This window comes from Doryrhamphus excisus, linkage group LG2, assembly GCF_037039965.1.
Source record: "Doryrhamphus excisus strain RoL-2023G ecotype Guam linkage group LG2, RoL_Dexc_Guam_v1.1, whole genome shotgun sequence".
NCBI lineage: Eukaryota > Metazoa > Chordata > Actinopteri > Syngnathiformes > Syngnathidae > Doryrhamphus > Doryrhamphus excisus.
In genome coordinates, this window is record NC_136358.1 from 19,331,436 (window position 1) to 19,352,827 (window position 21,392).

The window sequence follows — 21,392 nt, forward strand, 5'->3', positions numbered from 1 at the left end:
CCACCAGCTGCTACCGGCGATAAAAAAAGACTACTATTGTTATAATAAGACGTTTAAAACGCCCATGAGCAAGTCCGTGTTTTTCCTGCTGGGCCCTCGCAGCGTGTCGCTCGCACTTAGCGCCGTTTTTAACATCCGCCATAAAGCGTAAACCGATACTGGAGTTTTATTTTTGGCGGGGGTGCGCTCACGCAGCACAAAGACGTCAACAAAATTCTCATAAAATTTTATTCTGAATATGTATTTGCACATGGATGAACACACTTTTGGTTTTGTACAAATTATTATTTTTTTTCCGAATATCTTAAAAGCACAATCGTGGGAGGCTTGGACCATGTCCGCACAAACGAAAGCAGTTGTTTTCCATACGTTCATTCGTGGCGGAGCACCACAAATAAATGTGGGAAACACAGCAGGGTATTATTTCAATGCGAATTTTCCCTCCATTGGCTATAGCGCCACCTGTTGCTTTAAAATACACCTTTGAAGCCAGTTATTAAAAATACCATCGCACATGTGGACATGGTCTGAAACGGACCGCCAAGATGCTTGACAGACCCTAATGTAACTAACACACACACACACACACACACATACACACTCAGGAAACACAAACCAGAAATTAGAAGGCCAACCAACACGATGCGCTTTAAAAGATTCCAGAGGGGACAGCATCGGATTTTAGCACTTAAAAGGATTCCCAACAAAAACCGATGTCCTTTGGTAGAAAGAACGCCAGATGCTGTCTCCTCACAGGAAGAAAAACAAAAAAAGGCAGTAAGAGCTGATCCTCTGATCCTCGTCGTCACCTTGCATTAATTACCAGGATAACGGCTTAACGGCTTTTCTCCACCAGAGTTTGGCACTTGGATGTTTTTGTTTTTTTTTTGTCAACCAACGACGACGATATTATGGCGGAAGTACAGTAATAAAGTGCGCCGCTTGTTAGCGGCAGAGTTTTGCTACACTGGCCCGAAGAAGAACGAAGCGAGTAAAGGAAGCGGCGTATTTAAAATAACTAAACTCTGGACAGCCAATCAGGACACGGATCTGCCCTGACCAGGAAGCCCACGGTGTGTCCTTCAGTGAACCCCAAAAAATTCACAAGTAAAAACCTTAAAGGTCCCATTTTTCAGTTTTGTTGATGAGCACAAAAAAATGACAAAAATGGATCATCTTCCTCACTTGTTGCTCGTTTTTTAAGTTCAGGCTTCACTACACGTCCTAAAACAAAGTCCTACCCTCTCGTTCAGATCCAGATGTGGGAGCTGTTAGCGTCATCATTTTGTTTTCCTTAGCAAATAAGCATGTTATTTATATGTTAGCACTTTAGCTCGCTATGCTAGTGTTGCTAACATTTGTGTCTGTCTGTCCTGATGATTTTCCGCTATATTTCCGTATATTTTGAGAAAAGAGGCTTCACTACACGTCTTAAAGCTCAGTGAGCAGCAGACTTAGAAGCCTGTTGCTTTTCGTCTGCAAAGCGGCTCAGCTAGCATGACGTTGCTGTTAAAATGACAAGTGTAATGCTAGCCCTTTAGCTCACAGTGTTGCTAACGTTTGTGTCTGTCTGTTCTGATGATGGACCGTTGTATATTTGGAGGAAAGAGGCTTCACTACACGTCTTGAAGCCGTATTTTCTGGACTATATGTCGCTTCGGAGTATAAGTCAAAAATGCTATTTCTCCAAAAATGAATTTTCTTAAATTTTTTTGTTTATTACTTATTACTTTATTTATTTATTTGTTTATTACTTATACTTATAGTCCGGAAAATAACCTTGAAAATGCTATTTTTCCCAAAAAAAAATTCTTACATTTTTTTTTATTTAATTTTTTTTTTTATTTTGTTTTTTTGTTTAGCCAACCTATGAAAAAAAAAGTGCGACTTATAGTCCGGAAAATACGGTATATGATATGTGGCATCCATTACAGTAGACAAGGGCAGCGCTACGACAGAGACTGAGCACTTCTTGGAGTTGCACACCCTGATGGAATCAAACACAGCTCATTAGCAGACGCACACAATTCCTAGTAGTGCGAAGTAGAATCACACTTCCAGTACTCATTAATACTACAAGCAGGCTTCGCCACACATCTTAAAATGCAACCATCAGTCATGAGAGCTGTGAGTTGGATCATTTTGTTTGTTATCGTCACATGTCTTGTTTAAAATTGTAAAAAAGAAAAAAAAGGATAAGGGGACCTTTAAGGGTTTTGTTGTTCGGTCTGCAAGTTGGCTTGAAAAAAACGACAACAGGACTTGAGTAAATGCGGATCGTTTTTTCGGTGTTTACGTTGAGCATCCAATAAATAAACGGCTAACAGGAATCACACATGGCACTAGAGATGATTCAGTCAGGTTCCTCCTGATTGGTTCATGAGCATCATGCCAGTTGTCATTGGAGCGCTCTAAAGGGAAGTCCGGAACGAACCCGGAGGCTGAGGATTCAGGGAAGAACTTTAGATGGAGGGTAAAGGTTTGCGGAGCTCAGGCGTGGCCAACGAAGAAGCGAACGCTCGCCACCGCGGATGGATTCGAAGACCAAGCGTTCGCTTCCGGCGGTCTAACAACCAAATAAACCGCAGAGTCCTGGAAGGCAGCACCGCCTCTCCGTCGGCGAGTCTCCATCCAGAGAAATCAAACAGTCAGGGGGCAGCGTTGCATGCTGGTAGAAAGATGGCGGCGGTGGACGGTCGGACGGGGAGGTCATGACGGCACGCCGTGATGTCTGGAGCCTGCGTGAAGCCACAGAAGCGCCAGCTGAAGCGCCGCCGTCAGCCACAGCGAGGGGCTCAGGCCGGACGTGCCCCCACAGTCGGGGTCCTCCTCCTGGATGGAAACGGCAGCCGGGGTTAGCGGCGGGGGCCGCGGTCGGTTGACCGACTGATCGATTGGACCAACTGATCGATTGGACCGTTTCTAGTCGTCGCCATTCGGGGTATTACGTAAGCACAGTCGTCCCTCGCTACATCGCGGTTCCAAACAAGTCATATGTAGCCTCCTGGCCACTAGGAGTCAGTCATGCCATGGACTAAAAACTTCTCCTCTCATTCTGTGTGGAAGTGGTACATGTTTGGCTTCTTACTTTGTCCTTTTCCCTCACTTTTTTTTTTATAAACACTTAAGTTTAGAACAAATATATTGGAGGCTAACCCGCTAACTAGCTAGCTAGCTAGTTCCATGTCCCTGTAGGATCCCGTAACCTGCGTATTGGTGTTGCGCAATGCGTAAACAGAGAATAGTAGGTGTAAAGGTGACTATAGGAGTGTTATTTCAAGTATACGTGGCTCTAATAATGTTAAAAAAATACTATGCTAACTACAAAATTAGTCAGTTTATTAAAATATTGAATTCTACTCGTTGCGGTCGAGTCTGCAATGAATTGGATAACCAATCGTGATAAACGAGGGATGACTGTACTTATGTTCTTGTATTTTTTGCATTAGAATTTATAAAAAAATGTATAACAGTTTATATTTAAATAACAGTTATCTAACTTTAAAATATGATATCTTCTAAACAAAAAATTTAAATAAAATATGCATTATGATAATGGACAGAAGGTGTGTAGGCTAATTATTTAAATTAATATACAGATTAGAAGACTCAAAAATGCTATTCCAAAATCAGAAATGAAATTGATTTAAAAGAGAAAATATAAAATTGTTATTTCTCCCAAAAATAATTTAAAAAATCCTGAAATAATAAACAAAATAAATAAATAAATAAACAAAAATTTAAAATAAAAACATTTAAGAATTTTCTTTTTTTGGGGGAAAAATAGCATTTTCAATGTTATGTGAAATTCTCCAAAAATTAAATGTTTTTGGGGGGATTTTTTAAAATATGTTTAATTTCTTAAACATAAAGTAACCTTTTAAAGTAACCTTGGAAATATTACTTTTATAAATCAGTGACGTTGCTACTTGTTAGTTCAATTCATTTCCTCCAAAGGATCTGACGTTAACGCCTGTAGGCGGTTAGCTAGCGCAGGTGCGGAGACGTCTCTGGAAGATGTGGGAATGCAATACGGAAAGTAACTTTTTTTTTTTCTGGACACATTTCAAACCGACTACAACCTTCCAAGGAAAAGGTCGGATAAAACCAAAACTACGTTAGCGAGTCGTGCTAATCGTTCGGAGAAGATGCAAATGAGCCCTGCCAGTGTCAGCCGGGGGGGGGACGGGTGGATGGGGGGAGGCTTTTTATCGGTCGGGGATGGAAAAGGATAGACGGAGAAACGTGCAAAGGAGCGCGGCTGGTAGTTCAAAGCCGGGAGAAATGGAGAAAACATTGGCGGGAGACGGGAATGTCAAGCGGGGGGCGGAGGGGGGTTAGTTTGGGAGGGAAGTGAAAACAGATGCTGGTCCAGCAAGAGCGAGTGACAGGTGTGGAGCGAGGTGGAAAGCGGGAAGCGAGGAAACATACAAGAGGAGGTACGGCCATGACAGGAAGGAAGGAAGGAAGCCTAATGGGAATGACGCGGCCAAGCACAAGACACGGGGCCTCGTCCTGAGACAGCCAATCACACGTACGAGAGGGAGTCATGCAGCAAAGCGAACCGGGATTGAGTCAGGGAACAAAGAAGCCAAGTAGAAACAACAGCAAGATGCAAATGTGCCATACAGTATAAGTGTAGTACTGATGGAAAGTCCCTGGAAAGTACTTCCACGTTCCTAATAGAGATCAGGTTACCATTGCAGTATACATGAGCTCAAGGGATGACTGGAATACTTTATTCTGGTCTCATTCACCCCTCATTATCACGCCATAATCATACCTAATCATTTCTCATTCTTTCCTATTCTCGTTACGGAAGACCAAAAATATCCCAACGCGACATCATCATTGGAGACAAAAAGTTATTGTCATGAGAAAAATGCAGTTTTTATCTCATAATTTTCACTTTTTATCTCATAATTATGACTTTTTTTTACGAGTTTTTGTCTCCTAATTAGGACTTTCGTATCTCAATGCTGATTTATTAGATTAGATTAGATTAGATTAAACTTTATTGTTATTGCTCATGTCACTAGTACAGGGCAACAATAAGCAGTTAGCATCCAACCAGAAGTGCAAATTTATAAATACTTTATTAGTAAATAAATTATTAGTATTATTAGTATTAGTAATGTTGTATTCTAACGTATCTTTTACTCTGTTTACTTGTTTTTATTCAACTCCATTTTCTGTCAAGTGTCTGAGTATTTTGAAAAGCGCTATAGAAATAAAATGTATTTATTTATTAGTATTATTATTATTTATTAGTATTATTTGATAATTGTGACTTTTTACATCATGGAGAAGTGCCTACTATGGTGCCGCTATCAAGTTAAAGGTTCAATCCCGACAGCGTGGCGCCGTGTCAAAAAATCCACCACCGCCAACGGCTCTTGAAACGTTGGCGGTTAACAAAAGAAATGCTAACTTCACTAGCCAAGAAGCTAATACGGCAAATTCAGCAGCTACACAAAAAGACAATTAGCTATGATGTCATTAGGGTTCACGCTAACTAGCAATACTTTAGCATAGCTTCGGATTTGATGTTGTTTACAAACTGTTTCTCTGGGCTCTGTTTTGGCGGGAATCACTCACGTGTTCGTTGCTATCGAAGCAGACGGCGGGTCCTTTCCTGTAGCGAGGATTCTGGGCCACTATGCAGGGATCGGGTCCGTTAGCTAGTGGAGCCGAGTTAGGAGCATGATACGGCGTCATGTTGGTACCGTGTGTTAGCATGGGCGCAGTTAAGCGTTATTGATGCGAAGGATACACTGTTGTTCATCCTGTATCAGCAGGGTGTTGTCACATGACCTGCAGGTGAGTTTGGCGTCGGCGATGATGAAGACCAGGTTTGTGTTGGGAAGCTTCTCGGCGTGGTAAATTCTGAGGACCACACATGAAAATGTGAGAAAAGATTGGCACGCCATTTCAATGACAGGACAACAGGAAGTGATGTCGTGTGACTCCTCAGGAACAACTCGCAAGTCTTGACTACAAAATAAATTGATTACATTATCAATCCGTGCAAGGTGCAAAGCTCAGTAGCCTGACTCTGCCCCAAAGATAAACAGGAAGTGATGTCATATTACTATAAAAGCAAACATTTTCCGAAATAACAACAATTAAAACAGGAATTGAAATATATAAACAGGAAGTGACATAAGTAGTGAATGGGGAGCTATGCTGTAAACAGGAAGCGATGTCTCAAATTGAAACTACTCCGAGATGACTGAAATATAAACAGGAAGTGTCACGTTTGTCAGCAGGAAGTGATTTAGATTGTCAATTGATTGCCCTAACTACCCCCAACATAAAATGTAAACAGGAAGTGGTGTCCCATAACTCAAGACAAACCAATTTGTTATTAGTAACAAATTTCACAGCGATGGCCAAACCCCGCCTCCACAACATGTAAACAGGAAGTGACATATTCAAAAACCTTTTTTTTAGCTTTTCCAACCACCATCTCGCTAAAATAAAAACATGAGGCGTTGGATGTAAACAGGAAGTCAAACAATGCCTCCAATTAGCAACATTTGTAATTAGTAACAAACCCCGCCTCCTGGAACTGTAAACAGGAAGTGGTATCCCATAACTCAAGACAAACCAATTTGTTATGAGTAACAAATTCCACAGCGATGACAAAACCCCGCCTCCACAAGAGGTAAACAGGAAGTGTCATCTGTAAACAGGAAGTGACATATTCAAGAACCTTTTTTAGCTTTTCCAACAACCATCTCGCTAAAATAAAAACAGGAAGTCTAACAATGCCTCGAATTAGCAACATTTGGAATTAGTAACAAACCCTGCCTCCTGGAACTGTAAACAGGAAGTGGTGTCCCGTAACTCAAGACAAACCAATTTCTTATTAGTAACAAATTTCACAGCGATGACGAAACCCCGCCTCTGCAACATGTAAACAGGAAGTGTCATCTGTAAACAGGAAGTGACATTAAAAAACAATCGGATGTAAACAGGAAGTCTAACAATGCCTCCAATTAGCAACATTGGTAATTAGTAACAAACCCCGCCTCCTGGAACTGAAAACAAGAAGTGTTATTGATAAACTGGAAGAGATGTGTTATGACTGTGAAGGTTAATTAGTTAATCTTACAGTAAGAAGCATATTTCTGGGTACTCCCCAAAATGTAAACAGGAAGTGTCGTTCCTAAGCAGGAAGTGATGTCTTATAACCACTTGAATCAAACCTTATTCTGAGCTAAACACATTTTGGAATACTGCCAAAATTTAAGCAGAAAGAGAAAAAAAAAAACCAGGAAGTGACGTCTCCTGACCCCCCCCCAAAAAATATATTACAAGCCCCCAACTCTCTCAAAAAAACTATTCTCCAAGTCCTGTCGTGGAACCCACATGTCACCGGTGCACAAATGATTTTCTCTGTTTTTTTATGGCGCTCGTTAAAGGCAAACGTGTGCGGCTAAAGCGCAGGAACGCGCACCGCATGCGGGCAGGCACTCCATTAGACGACACGAGGGGGCCTTAAAAAAAAAGTGGGGCGCAAGCACAGCACAAAGGAGAGGGCAGGAACATTGCCAGGACGGTGGTCCTGCACAAGTGGACTTGACTTCACCTTGATGGCATGTGATTTTTTTTTTTTTTTTACAAGCGTCGCTCAGCGCCACCTCTGGGACTTGTGTTTGTAATCCCGTGGAAGTATCTGGAATATTCCTTTTACCTGGAGCAGTTTTCACAGTCCACCGTGCCTTTGAAGGAATGGTCGTCGTTGTTGAAGTAGTACTGCGTCTGCTCGGTGATGCACACTTCCTTGTGTACGATGTCTGACGCGTCCTCATCCATGCCGGCTGCGGGGGGGATCGCTCATGTTAGTGAAATTTAACATCCCTTTCACATTGTCTGGGAAGCCAGTCACCTGCATCCAGGAAATTTGGGAACGTGATGCTGAACAGCACCTGTTGCAGTATGGACCTGAAAGTAGAAACAATGAATCAAACACCGTACAGTACTTACATTACAGTACTTACATAAAACTGTGCGTACTGTTAAACAAGCTGTTAACTACATTGAGCATAAACCAGGAGCACATTTTCCCTCAATTCTCGCCTGGTTTGGATTAGGATTGAAAATCTGCCGTAGTAATCTTCGTCTGAAATATAGAATGACTCACCAGGCTGCAGCGGTGGCCCACCACCCGACGTTCAAAATATCAGCAACGGAGGGCTGAGAGGAGCAGAGAAAGCAGGAGTTAATAAACAGATAAGTCGAACATGTTGTTGTGATCACGGCGAGCACGCCAAGACCTCGTTGTTGTGGCCAGTCAGTCACGTAGGCGTCGCATGCGTCCGACTTTGATCACAAGATACACAAACGTTTCATCCGGGACGTAGAAATGTGTGGTCCTATTTCAGTGTCGTGGGAAGATGGCTCAACACTGCCCCCTTTGGGACGCAGACCATTCTCATTGGATTGTCATTGCATTAACGGATTTTAGCTCAAAAGTAAAAAAAATCGGCTAACTCGTTTGGGAGTGGGTCACCGACCACCGAGTAGTGACACAGTTCTGGTCCATTGGTGGGGCTGCACCGAAATATTTCCTTTGGCTTCTTAAATTGAGAGGAAATACATTCATTCATTCATTTTCTACAGCTATTCCTCACAAAGGTCGTGGGGGGGGGGGGGTGCTGGAGCCTATCCCAGCTATCTTCGGGCGAGAGAGGCGGGGTACACCCTGGACTGGTGGCCAGCCAATCACAGGGCACATATAGACAAACAACCATTCACACTCACAATCATACCTATGGACAATTTGGAGTCTCCAATTAACCTAGCATGTTTTTGGAATGTGGGAGGAAACCGGAGTAGCATCGTTGTGGCATCGTTGTTTAGACATTTTGTGTAAAAACGCACTCCCCCCTTTGTTTTCTTTTTTCTTCTTTTCTATCCCCTCCTGCTCCGGTCTGACCACTCCAACAACAAAACATCATTCATTCATTCATTTTCTACCGCTTATCCTTACAAGGGTTGTGGGGGGTGCTGGAGCCTATCCCAGCTGTCTTCGGGCGAGAGGCGGGGTACACCCGGGACTGGTGGCCAGCCAATCACAGGGCACATATAGACAAACAACCATTCACACTCACATTCATACCTATGGACAATTTGGAGTCGCCCGGAGAAAACCCACGCATGCACGGGGAGAACATGCAAACTCCACACAGAGATGGCCGAGGGTGGAATTGAACCCAGGTCTCAGTTCCAAATGTGAAATTTGTAAATAGTTAATGGTGTTATATTAGTAAATAAATTGTTATTTTCATGTAAAACAACAATTTTTGTGTTGTTTATGCTGGAGCCATCCCAGCTGGGAGGCGGGGTACACCCTGGACTGGTGGCCAGCCAATCACAGGGCACATATAGACAAACAACCATTCACACTCACATTCATACCTATGGACAATTTGGAGTCGCCAATTAACCTAGCATGTTTTTGGAATGTGGGAGGAAACCGGAGTACCCGGAGAAAACCCACGCATGCACGGGGGAGAACATGCAAACTCCACACAGAGATGGCCGAGGGTGGAATTCAACCCTGGTCTCCTAGCTGTGAGGTCTGCGCGCTAACCGCTAGGACCCTTTTTCTTTTCTTGAAGAATTATATTCAATCAATTTACTCTACTCTGACGTCCCTTTGGCTTTAAAGTTGGCCAATCTCGTTTCCGAGTTTAAAAAGTTGCAGCCCTGCTCGGCGAGTGATGAAAACCAGCCAGTCTCTGTTGGCTTGTCGGCCGAGCGTTCGAGACCACCTAATCCTGTTAGCGTTACGCCGACTCCCACTCTTTCACCGTACCTCTGCTTCCCTTCTCATCTGGATTTACGGCTCCCCAGTGTGTGTGTGTGTGTGTGTGTGTTGGGGCAGGTATGTCTCCTTTATCTGTTTACATGCAGCATGGAGGAAAATTACAACATGTATGTTGTATGCTGTCCAAACGTGTTAACATGCAAGTGTGTGTGTGTGTGTGTGTGTGTGTGTGTGTGTGTGTGGACAGGCTCTGGCTTATGTAATTCACCACATAGACAGATCGCAGCCCCGCCGCCGCCTCGTTCTCCGTCTCGGGTTCACACAGTGATTGGTAGTCGAAGGACTTCTTGTCGGTGAACAGTGAGGAGTTGACCAGGTTGATCATCAGGATGGGGTCAATCATTCCGAAGAAGCGCCCGATCTGAACGACAGGGAGGAATCAATCATTTAGCTAAACAATATTTTGTCCAAAAAAATCCCCACCAGATGTAATAAAAATAAATACCACATACTCCTAATAAATGTAAACCAAGATTAGAGTGTGAAAAATTTCGTTGCTGTCATGATTCAAGATAAGAGAAATGATGAAACATAACAGACAATTGGATAAAAGAAGAATAATGTAAGTAATTAATAACAAAATAATTGAATGAATGCAGAATTTATGAATGATGTCAATTTCATAAATTGTCCTGTGATTGGCTGGCAAAGACAGCTGGGATAGGCTCCAGCACCCCCCGCGACCCTTGTGAGGAAAAGCGGTAGAAAATGAATCAATGTAAGTAATTAATTAATAACAAAATAATTGAATGAATTCAGAATTTATGAATGATGTCAATTTCACAAATTGCCCTGTGATTGGCTGGCGAAGACAGCTGGGATAGGCTCCAGCGCCCCCGCGACCCTCGTGAGGAAAAGCGGTTTAATGGAATGAATGTAAGTAATTAATTAATAACAAAATAATTGAATGAATTCAGAATTTATGAATGATGTCAATTTTTAATAAATTGCCCTGTGATTGGCTGGCAAAGACAGCTGGGATAGGCTCCAGCACCCCCGCGACCCTTGTGAGGAAAAGCGGTAGAAAATGAATGAATAATGTAAGTAATTAATTAATAACACAATAATTGAATGAATTCACAATTTATGAATTATTTCAATTTCATAAATTGCCCTGTGATTGGCTGGCAAAGACAGCTGGGATAGGCTCCAGCACCCCCACGACCCTTGTGAGGATAAGCAGAAGAAAATTAATGAATGAATGAATAATGTAAGTAATTAATAACAAAATAATTGAATGAATTCGGAATTTATGAATAATGTCAATTTCATAAATTGCCCTGTGATTGGCTGGCGAAGACAGCTGGGATAGGCTCCAGCACCCCCGCGACCCTTGTGAGGAAAAGCGGTAGAAAATGAATGAATAATGTAAGTAATTAATTAATAACACAATAATTGAATGAATTCACAATTTATGAATTATTTCAATTTCATAAATTGCCCTGTGATTGGCTGGCAAAGACAGCTGGGATAGGCTCCAGCACCCCCGCGACCCTTGTGAGGATAAGCAGAAGAAAATGAATGAATGAATGAATAATGTAAGTAATTAATAACAAAATAATTGAATGAATTCGGAATTTATGAATAATGTCAATTTCATAAATTGCCCTGTGATTGGCTGGCGAAGACAGCTGGGATAGGCTCCAGCACCCCCTGCGACCCTTGTGAGGAAAAGCGGTAGAAAATGAATGAATAATGTAAGTAATTAATTAATAACACAATAATTGAATGAATTCACAATTTATGAATTATGTCAATTTCATAAATTGCCCTGTGATTGGCTGGCAAAGACAGCTGGGATAGGCTCCAGCACCCCCGCGACCCTTGTGAGGATAAGCGGAAGAAAATTAATGAATGAATGAATAATGTAAGTAATTAATAACAAAATAATTGAATGAATTCGGAATTTATGAATGATGTCAATTTCATAAATTGCCCTGTGATTGGCTGGCAAAGACAGCTGGGATAGGCTCCAGCACCCCCGCGTCCCTCGTGAGGATAAGCGGCAGAAAATGAATCAATGTCAATTTCATAAATTATATGTCATCTTAGATGATCTTTATTATTTTGCATTTTAACTTTTTTTTTTTTACCAATTCAAACAATCTATATTTTTGAATGCACATTTAAAAAATATTATTTTAGTCTTTTGTCCATGTGTCTTTTTGGTCACTAAAAATGTATTTTTTGATTTTTTTTTTTAATTCAACTGTGCCTTTTCCAGAAATGACCTTCAGGCCTCTGATTGGTTAAAATGGTTATGTAGTGTCACCTGTTTCCCTGCCATGCACTTCACATTTAAGGTTTCGCACATACACATACAACAATTTTATACTTTCATACAACCCAGTGCATATGAATGACTTAGAGTAGTATATACTGTATTGTAGTTCATCCAAGCTTTTAAGGTGCCCTTATAGACACATACTTTACGTCAGGACTTTGGTGCGGTCCCATTAACGCGGTCTTTGTTGAGGTTTGTCTTGTTCTTAGCATCACAGGTTGCGCGTGAGAGACGGCGACTCTCTGACTTTTGCAGCGCCTGGCTGATGTATATAATATATCTGCTCAACTATAAGGTAAAAGGATTGCAATGAATGAGCAGTTGTTGGCCGCAGACTCCCCGAGGACTTGCCGGAGCGAGAGGCATAAAGAGGTGGAGAAAGCCGTCAGAGACGTCCCCGCTGGATATACGACCCACCGAGGGCACACACGCCTCTCCGAACCAGGCCTGGGGTCCCCCCTTGCTTTTAGTGCTGCTGCCAAACTTCAGAGGGCGCCTGATTTATCCGGCGCACGCCCGCCGCTGATTAGCCTGCAGCGGCCCGAGAGCGCATGAAAAAACATTGAGTCAAACCACAGCGGGGGCGGGGGGGCCTGGAGACATGGAGTGGAGCTGCATGTGCTTACATATCGCTGCTATATAAACAAATTAGTCAAATGGAGTTGGGGCGCTTTAATTTGTTTATTTGCTGTTTGGTCACCCAGGGCCAAGTTCTGACCCGTGAATGTTTCTTTTAGCTCATTTGCATGTTGCTAGCCAACACAGCAGGTGGACTTCTTTTTCCCACACATGTGCTACATGGACAAATGTATTGGGACATGAAGTGGCTCTAAAGTTCTCACACACCCAAACCTGACAATTTACTCTGAAATATTATTAATTAAATATTTTGATTATTAATTAAATAAAAACTAAGATAACAATAAGTGTTCATAACATTAAAAAATACTAGAATAAGGAGTTGTAAGATGTCTCTTCCTGTTTGTGTGTTACGCTTCCTGTTTACATTTTGGGGAGAAATGGTGTTTGCCAATTGGAAATTTTGGTTCAAAAGGGTGATGAGACGTCACTTCCTGCATCACTTGGTGGTGATTGGGAATGTTCTAAATGGACTATGTATGTCACTTCCTTTTTGTAGGTTATACTTCCTGTTTACATTTTCTGGAGAAATGTTGTTTGACAATTGCAAAGGGCGATGGGACATCACTTGCTGCATCACTTGGTGATGATTGTGAAAGCTCTAAATTGACTATGTATGTCACTTCCTGTTTGTGGGTTACACTTCCTGTTTACATTTTGGGGAGAAATTGTGTTTGCAAATTGCAAATTTTGGTTCAAAAAGGTGATGAGACATCATTTGGTGGTGGTTGGGAATGTTCTAAATGGACTATGTATGTCACTTCCTGTTTACGTACAACACTAAAGCTCTTAATTACGTCTCTTCCTGTTTGTGTGTTACGCTTCCTGTTTACATTTTGTGGAGAAATGGTGTTTGCCAATTGCAAAGGATGATGAGACATCATTTGCTGCATCGCTTGGTGGTGATTGGGAAAGTTCTAAATGGACTGTATGTCACTTCCTGTTTACATTTTGGGGAGCAGGGGTGTTGGTCAATTAGAAATGTTGGTTCCCAGAGGTATGCCACATCACTTTTCCAGAAAATGTCCCTTATTTTCAAATGCAAATGTGGACAGGAAAGACAATAAAGTAGGACTGCAGACCTGGTCGATGTATTCATCTCGATTGGACATCACCAGGAAGCCGCCATCATCCAGAATGACGCAGTCTACGTACTGGAATCACATGGAGACACACTAAAACCTGGACTTAACATTGGAATCTGAATCTGCAGGTCAGATAATCTCACCACATCGTTTCGTTGGCAGCCGCAGATCTCATCGGTGCACTGCGACAAAGAAGACATGAGACAGGATTATGGCGGTGGCGTCGTCACGCTTTGAAGACGTAGAGAAACTCACGTTGGTCCTCTGCGTGGTGTTGATGAAGCTCGCCATCCAGGCGCTGATGTCCAACTTGACGCCCACCACTGGGATCAAACACCAAAAGACAAAGACAAACTGGACTTAACTCTACTCTGTGAACCACGAACGCTGCAAACTTGGCCGAGGATCACAGAAGGGAGTGATGATGATGTGTGCTTTGTGTGTCCACGTGTCAGAGCGACGAGACAAACGAGGCTGCTTAATGAGCGTCTGAAGACATGACAAGATGGCTGCACGTGTGAGTGTGTTTACACGAGAGGACAAAAGCCAAATGTCTCTCACCCGCTGGTTTTAGGAGCTTATTGTCAATCATCAGGTTGACCGCTCTGCTCACAAGGACCGAGTCGTCGCTTGCTGCAAGAGGAAATAACTCGTGAAATTTACAACGCTCAAATGACAACCTCCGCGCACAGTAATCAAACACTGGCCGTGAACAAGCGTGCACATGCCAGAACTCACTGTTCTTGTTGAGGTACGGCGTTGGAGTGAAGATGTACAGGTCGTTGTCCAAACTGCGCTTGTAGAAACTGGACTCGTACGTCTCCGCCTCCTCCCTCCAGTTCAGGCCAGCGCTGCAAGGCGGAAACAATCAAAAAGTTTTGCAACCTTTTCCCGGAAAACACACATTGCAAGAATCCCGAGGAATAGATGTTGACTCTGTTGACTGCAAATAGACATTTGGGGTACCCCAGGGGTCTGGTTAAACACCATTTCTCCCCAAAATGTAAACAGGAAGCATAACACACAAACAGGAAGAGACATAATTAAGAGCTTTAGTGCCGTAGCAAACAGGAAGTGACATACATAGTCCATTTAGAATGTTCCCAATCACCGCCAAATGATGCAGGATGTGATGTCTCATCACCCTTTTGAACCAAAATTTGCAATTGGCAAACATCATTTCTCCCCAAAATGTAAACAGGAAGTGTAACCTACAAACAGGAAGTGACATACATAGTCCATTTAGAACTTTCCCAGTCACCACGAAGTGATGCAGCAAGAGATGTCTCATCACCCTTTGCAATTGGCAAACACCATTTCTCCCCAAAATGTAAACAGGAAGCGTAACCTACAAACAGGAAGTGACATACATAGTCCATTTAGAACTTTCCCAATCACCACCAAGTGATGCAGCAAGTGATGTCTCATCACCCTTTGCAATTGGCAAACACCATTTCTCCCCAAAATGTAAACAGGAAGTGTAACCCACAAACAGGAAGTGACATAAATAGTCCATTTAGAACTTTCCCAATCACCACCAAGTGATGCAGCAAGTGATGTCTCATCACCCTTTGCAATTGGCAAACACTATTTCTCCCCAAAATGTAAACAGGAAGCGTAACCTACAAACAGGAAGTGACATACATAGTCCATTTAGAACTTTCCCAATCACCACCAAGTGATGCAGCAAGAGATGTCTCATCACCCTTTGCAATTGGCAAACACCATTTCTCCCCAAAATGTAAACAGGAAGTGTAACCTACAAACAGGAAGTGACATACATAGTCCATTTAGAACTTTCCCAATCACCACCAAGTGATGCAGCAAGTGATGTCTCATCACCCTTTGCAATTGGCAAACACCATTTCTCCCCAAAATGTAAACAGGAAGCTTAACACACAAACGACACATTCTAAAAAAATACCTAAACTCGCTTTTGGGGTACCCCAGGGGTCTGGTTTAGAACCACTGTGCTTTCACTTAATGAGCTTTTATACAGATGTCCGTGTTTTGATAGGCTTGTCTCAATTTGTCACAGATCGAGAGTCTACTATTCAGGATACACTTTTGAGGAAACAAGTCAAGGTCGCATCTCCCCCCGTTAGCCCGAGTGGAAAGAGGAAGGGAACAGCAGGGATCGCAGCCTACATATCGGAAAATGAAAAGACAACTAGGGACAAATTGATGGATAAATGTTGGGAAATGTCATTTATCCACCACAACAACTCCAATCCTGTCAAGTCTGTCCGCTCTCTTACCTTTTCGGGTACACTCGGGTGATTCCTCCGTCTGTGGCAACAAACCTGGCAGTGACGCCGGGCCTGAGAAGGCGAAATATATGAACAGCGTGGATTTCTCTAACATGGCGGTAAACTTCCTACTCACAGCAACTTATTCTCCTTCCAGATCTTGATGAGACCTGAAGTGATGCCAGCGTCCAGGAGCAATCGGTTCACCAGCTCCACGTTGCCTAGAGAGCAAAAACAGCATCAACATCTGGATAAGTCGTTTTGTGCTGTCTTGCTGACAGATCAAAAATTGTCAAGCGTGTGTATAGGATTGTCCATCTTTGGGCAAAAAAAAAAAAACAAAAAAAAAACCATGTCGTAGTTTTGGGAGCTAATGGCCTGGAACGCTAGCTATCTTCAGGAATGTGTTAAATAAATGCACACGGAGGATGGACAGCCAACATGGAATGAAACATGATGTGTGAGGGGGGGTAGAAAGATGGAAAAGCAATAAAATAAAGGCAGAAAGAAAAATAAAGATATGCTCCTGAGGGGTATATACGATACCAAAGAAAAGCTGGGAATCATTTATATGCTCGATGGCCTTCATTTACATAGTGACTTCTCATTCACACGTGATTAGCGGATGACTTAACTGAGGTCACGGGGCCAGAAATAGTCAAGTGGTTTACATTGTCTGGATGTAAAAATCACTTATAGAGCCCAGGGCCGGCTCTGCATGTTAAATATCAACAAATAAAGGAGCCTTGGAGTCGTCATTTAGCAAAATGTCCCATTGCAAATGTGTCTCGTGAAATAGGATAGGGGCAAAAATATGTCCTAAAATATGTAGACAGCCATTCACACTCATATTCGCATATGCGCAATTTGGAGTCGCCGATGTCGGAGGAAAGTAGGAGGAAAGACTTGCGTGGCTTACATGCTAACCACTCGTCCAACATGCGGCCGCTATCATTCATCATTTTGCTTCATTATTTAGTAAGGTCGTGTCTATAATAAATCATTTATCTCATCATTAAAATGTTACTCTTTAATTATGCACGATTAATTAATTAATTGATTAATAACGGCTGTTGGCCAGTCCAGGGTGTACCCCGCCTCTCGCCTGAAGCCAGCTGGGATAGGCTCCAGCACACCCACGACCCTAGTGACAAAATAAACAGCATAGAAAATGGACGGATGGATGATGGCTGTTGCGTGGTAGACTACTGTATGTAGTAGTCTATTAGCCAAAACATACTGCAATACAAGTGCTATGTAGTATTTTGGTCACAAGATGGCAGTAATGGGACAAAACATTGAGGGGCCAAAACCATGCATGTCCCAAAAATTTTCTCCCATTATGTGTGGAAGTGGTACATTTTTTTAGAAGAAGTAAATCAGAGGCTGGGCTGCACGGTGGAGGAGTGGTTAGCGCGTAGACCTCACAGCTAGGAGACCCGAGTTCAATCCCACTCTCGGCCGTCTCTGTGTGGAGTTTGCATGTTCTCCCCGTGCATGCGTGGGTTTTCTACGGGTACTCCGGTTTCCTCCCACAGTACTCAAAAACATGCTAGGTTAATTAGCGACTCCAAATTGTCCATAGGTATGAATGTGAGTGTGAATGGTTGTTTGTCTATATGTGCCCTGTGATTGGCTGGCCACCAGTCCAGGATGTGCCCCGCCTCTCGCCCGAAGACAGCTGGGATAGGCTCCAGCACACCCATGACCCTCGTGAGGATAAGCGGTAGAAAATGAATGAATGAAAATCAGAGGCTAACTGGTTAGCTTGCTAGCCGTATCGAGTCCCTGCAGTATAAGAGTTGCAAAGTGGTATAAAGAATGAATAATAGGAGTGTAATATAGTACATATATATATATTTTTCATAATAATGTTTAATTACACAATGTTTCTTTCCATTCTTTTTCTGAATAATCTATTAACTCTAACTCTGCTAACAATATATTTCCATGTTAGCACTTTAATTCATGAGATTTTTAGACGTATTTTCCGCACTTTTATTTCTTCATATTCCTGAACAGTGCATAGGATTGGCTCCCATTGGCTTCTTTTTTTTTTTTTTAAACACCTTCCTTTCTTTTCGAACAAAACGTAAGCAGATGAACTATTGCTAAGTGTTAGCATGTAAAAGTTAAGAGTGCGAACGAATGATCAGTAACGGATCTGGAGGCGGGTTTAGGATTAAAACATGTTGAAACATGTGATGTTCTTGAACGTAACTTTTTAAACATGTTCAGACTGGAGGCTCCCGAGTTAACAGATGATTTTCTCCGACAAGACCACATGACAAACATAACAGGCGATATTTTTCCCGGTGGCTTTGAAGTTCTCGTCCATTAAACATGGCGGCCGGCTCAGAGAACAGCTGCTCTAACACTTTAGCCGCCACCGCCGCCGCTGCTTTTCATGACTTATTCAAGGCAGTCCAGGAATTCCTAATGCACTTTTTTGCCACCACGGTGGTAAGAAGACCCCCCCCCCCACACCCCTCCCTGTTAAACTGGCAGCTAATAATGGTGAAAGTAATCACTTAATGGAGTGAGACATTTTATTGTTGCGGAATGCTGACAAACAAGGTGAGCGGGGGGGATGCGAGAGGCCATTACTGCGTCGGTCAGATGTTAAGGAGAAGGCCCGCTGGCCCCTGATTTGCGTTTTACAGCCCCCGGCTCGTGCTCTCGGCTTGACGTGTCGCTGCTCTTTGTCACAAAACACACAGTAATTGGATGAGGTCGAGCGGCCATATAGGTGTGTGTGTGTGTGTGCGTGTGTGTGTGCGCCTCACACATGTGCAACAAGGCGTGTGATGGTCAGACTTTTGGAGTTAGCATCAAAAAAGGTGAGACGGGCGTTATACAAAAGTTTTGCCTGGTCATGCACGGGGGGGGGGCTCTGCCATGATCGTCCCCTGCATACTTTAGCCAGATGTCTCACCTGTATAAGGAAAGTACGACCACCGCCGCCTAATTACTTTTTTATGGGCCTGCATGCCGAGCATAGATTTGACAAAGTTGAGAACTCAATGAGGAACCCACCACCCTTCAGGCTATAGAGTACATATAACCATGCTAGCAACCTGCAGGGATGCAATGCTAGGCCAGACGTTAGCAACCGCTAGGACCGTTCAACATTTTTTTAAAAATTTTCCCTGAAAAACGCTCATATTTTACCCCGTCTTTCCTGTTGCCCTCCTCTTTACCGTAAACATTTTCCAGAAGATGTTCCTTATTCCACTATAGCATGTCCCAAAAATGTTCTCCCATTATGTGTGGAAGTGGTACATTTTTTAGAAGTAGTAAATCAGAGGCAGGGCTGCACGGCGGTCGAGTGGTTAGCGCAGAGACCTCACAGCTAGGACACAAAGGTTCAATTCCACCCTCGGCCATCTCTGTGTGGAGTTTGCGTGGGTTTTCTCCGGGTAGTCCGGTTTCCTCCCACATTCCAAAAACATGCTAGGTTAATTAATTGGTGACGCCAAATTGTCCATAGGTATGAATGTGAGTGTGAATGGTTGTTTGTCTATATGTTCCCTGTGATTGGCTGGCCAACAGTCCAGGGTGGACCCCGCCTCTCGCCCGAAGACAGCTTTGGTGTGGCATTTGGGGGGCGGGCACTTGGCAGGGTGTGGTGGGTTATCGAAGCTTGCGATGCGATCATAGATTGGGCGGCGACTAATGCGGCGCCCATGTGCGCGGCTGGATTCTGAGGATCTTGCCGCAGCACCATCAAGCTGATCTCGCATCCAAATTCTCCGTAACGGCGCCTATGTGATAGGTATTGGCCGATTTCACTCATCGATGATCGATATCAACATCGACAGCTTAAAAGTCTGGCCACCCCTGGCTACACTGTCCCAATACTTTTGAGTGTACTCGAATGCTGCCTAGTGGGAACGGAGCTGAATCAGCACATTTGCCGCTCATTTTTCTCCCTGTCGCCGCCATGGGAATGGCGAATACGGATGGCTGGCGTCGAGCCTCGGACACTCACACATGGGGTTGTTTGGAGTCTTGGTGTCGATGTAATTGTTGAACTCCATGAGGAACTCGGTGTTGCTTTTGTCCTTGCCGGGCGGCTTCAGGTCCTTGCAGTACACCCTGACGGAGAGGAAAGAGGGTCGTTAAGGGGGAAATAAATGTGGTGGCCGTTAAAAAAAAATCAATCTTACCTCGGCGCTATGAGCGTGAAGCCGTATTCATCAAACTTGTCGGCCAGCAGGCTCTCAGAAACTGGTGAAAGGTGGGAAATATTGGGAGGTTTTCCGTCATTGGATGGGGGGACTTCATGGAGGTTTGACAGCTGGTGTACTTATTCTTTCTTATTTCTTATATTAGCATGTGGAAATCCTATAATTATTCCCCCATAATTATCACAATCACTAACTATCCTGCAAGAAAGAGCAGTTAGAACAATGACAGAGAGGGAAAAAAAATCATTCAAAATACAGCGCCGCCTTGGTTAGCGTCATAAATCCCTAACCGAATCAATTTTACCCCAAAGAAATCATGTAAATCCGATGAAAAACTCTTCATTATAGTTTTATGGTAATGGTAGAATTTCATTTGAACATGCATCAGATTACAATTGAATGCATCACATAATCAGTTCACAGTTCCACATGTCCAAAAGGAGTAGGAAGAAGCAAAGCTTATTAAATCCTACCCCTCCATCTGGTACTTTAACAATCAGTAACTATTACATTTGTTCACTTCCTGCTTTCCTAATATAGTTTAATTTATTTTTTTTTACTTTCAAAATTTTTTTTTCGTTCACTTCCTGCTTTCCTAATATAGTTTAAAAAATTTTAGTTTTTAATTTAAAAAATATATATATTTTATGTTCACTTCCTGCTTTCCTAATATAGTTTAATTGTTTTTTACTTTAAAAAAAACTTTGTTCACTTCCTGCTTTCCTAATATTGTTTAATTGTTTTTTACTTTAAAAAAACTTCGTTCACTTCCTGCTTTCCTAATATAGTTTAATTTATTATTTTTTTATTTTTTACTTAAAAAAACATTTTTCGTTCACTTCCTGCTTTCCTAATATAGTTTAATTTTACATTTTTAAGTTTTAAGAAATATATATATATATTTTGTTCACTTCCTGCTTTCCTAATATAGTTTAATTATATATATATATATTTTTACTCAATCCATTCCATAGTTTGATTCCACATACTGAAATGCGATGGCTTTTTAACGTAGTCCTAGCATAGAAGTGTTTCAAATGTACTTCTTCCCTGAGATCATATTTCTCCTCTCTTGTAGAGAAGTATTGGATGACATTTTTAGCTAAT

The 21,392-nt window shown here is 42.5% G+C and overlaps 1 protein-coding gene across 1 annotated transcript in view; it reads right to left on the reverse strand.

Moving 5' to 3' along the window:
• Positions 1-215: 215 nt before the first annotated feature.
• Positions 216-21,392, reverse strand: part of LOC131132751 (voltage-dependent calcium channel subunit alpha-2/delta-1-like) — a 54,277-nt gene continuing 33,100 nt past the window's right edge. The window contains exons 23-38 of the mRNA XM_058078664.2: positions 20,265-20,325; positions 20,087-20,193; positions 16,232-16,316; positions 16,105-16,167; positions 14,585-14,697; positions 14,408-14,479; positions 14,102-14,169; positions 13,990-14,028; positions 13,844-13,915; positions 10,047-10,199; positions 8,150-8,202; positions 7,895-7,950; positions 7,700-7,826; positions 5,774-5,886; positions 5,599-5,681; positions 216-2,832 (exon numbers count right to left, since the gene is read on the reverse strand). Of these exons, the coding sequence (XP_057934647.2) occupies positions 2,710-2,832; positions 5,599-5,681; positions 5,774-5,886; positions 7,700-7,826; positions 7,895-7,950; positions 8,150-8,202; positions 10,047-10,199; positions 13,844-13,915; positions 13,990-14,028; positions 14,102-14,169; positions 14,408-14,479; positions 14,585-14,697; positions 16,105-16,167; positions 16,232-16,316; positions 20,087-20,193; positions 20,265-20,325 (1,388 nt within the window). The 3' untranslated portion in view covers positions 216-2,709. The remainder of the gene's footprint in view (positions 2,833-5,598; positions 5,682-5,773; positions 5,887-7,699; positions 7,827-7,894; positions 7,951-8,149; positions 8,203-10,046; positions 10,200-13,843; positions 13,916-13,989; positions 14,029-14,101; positions 14,170-14,407; positions 14,480-14,584; positions 14,698-16,104; positions 16,168-16,231; positions 16,317-20,086; positions 20,194-20,264; positions 20,326-21,392) is intronic.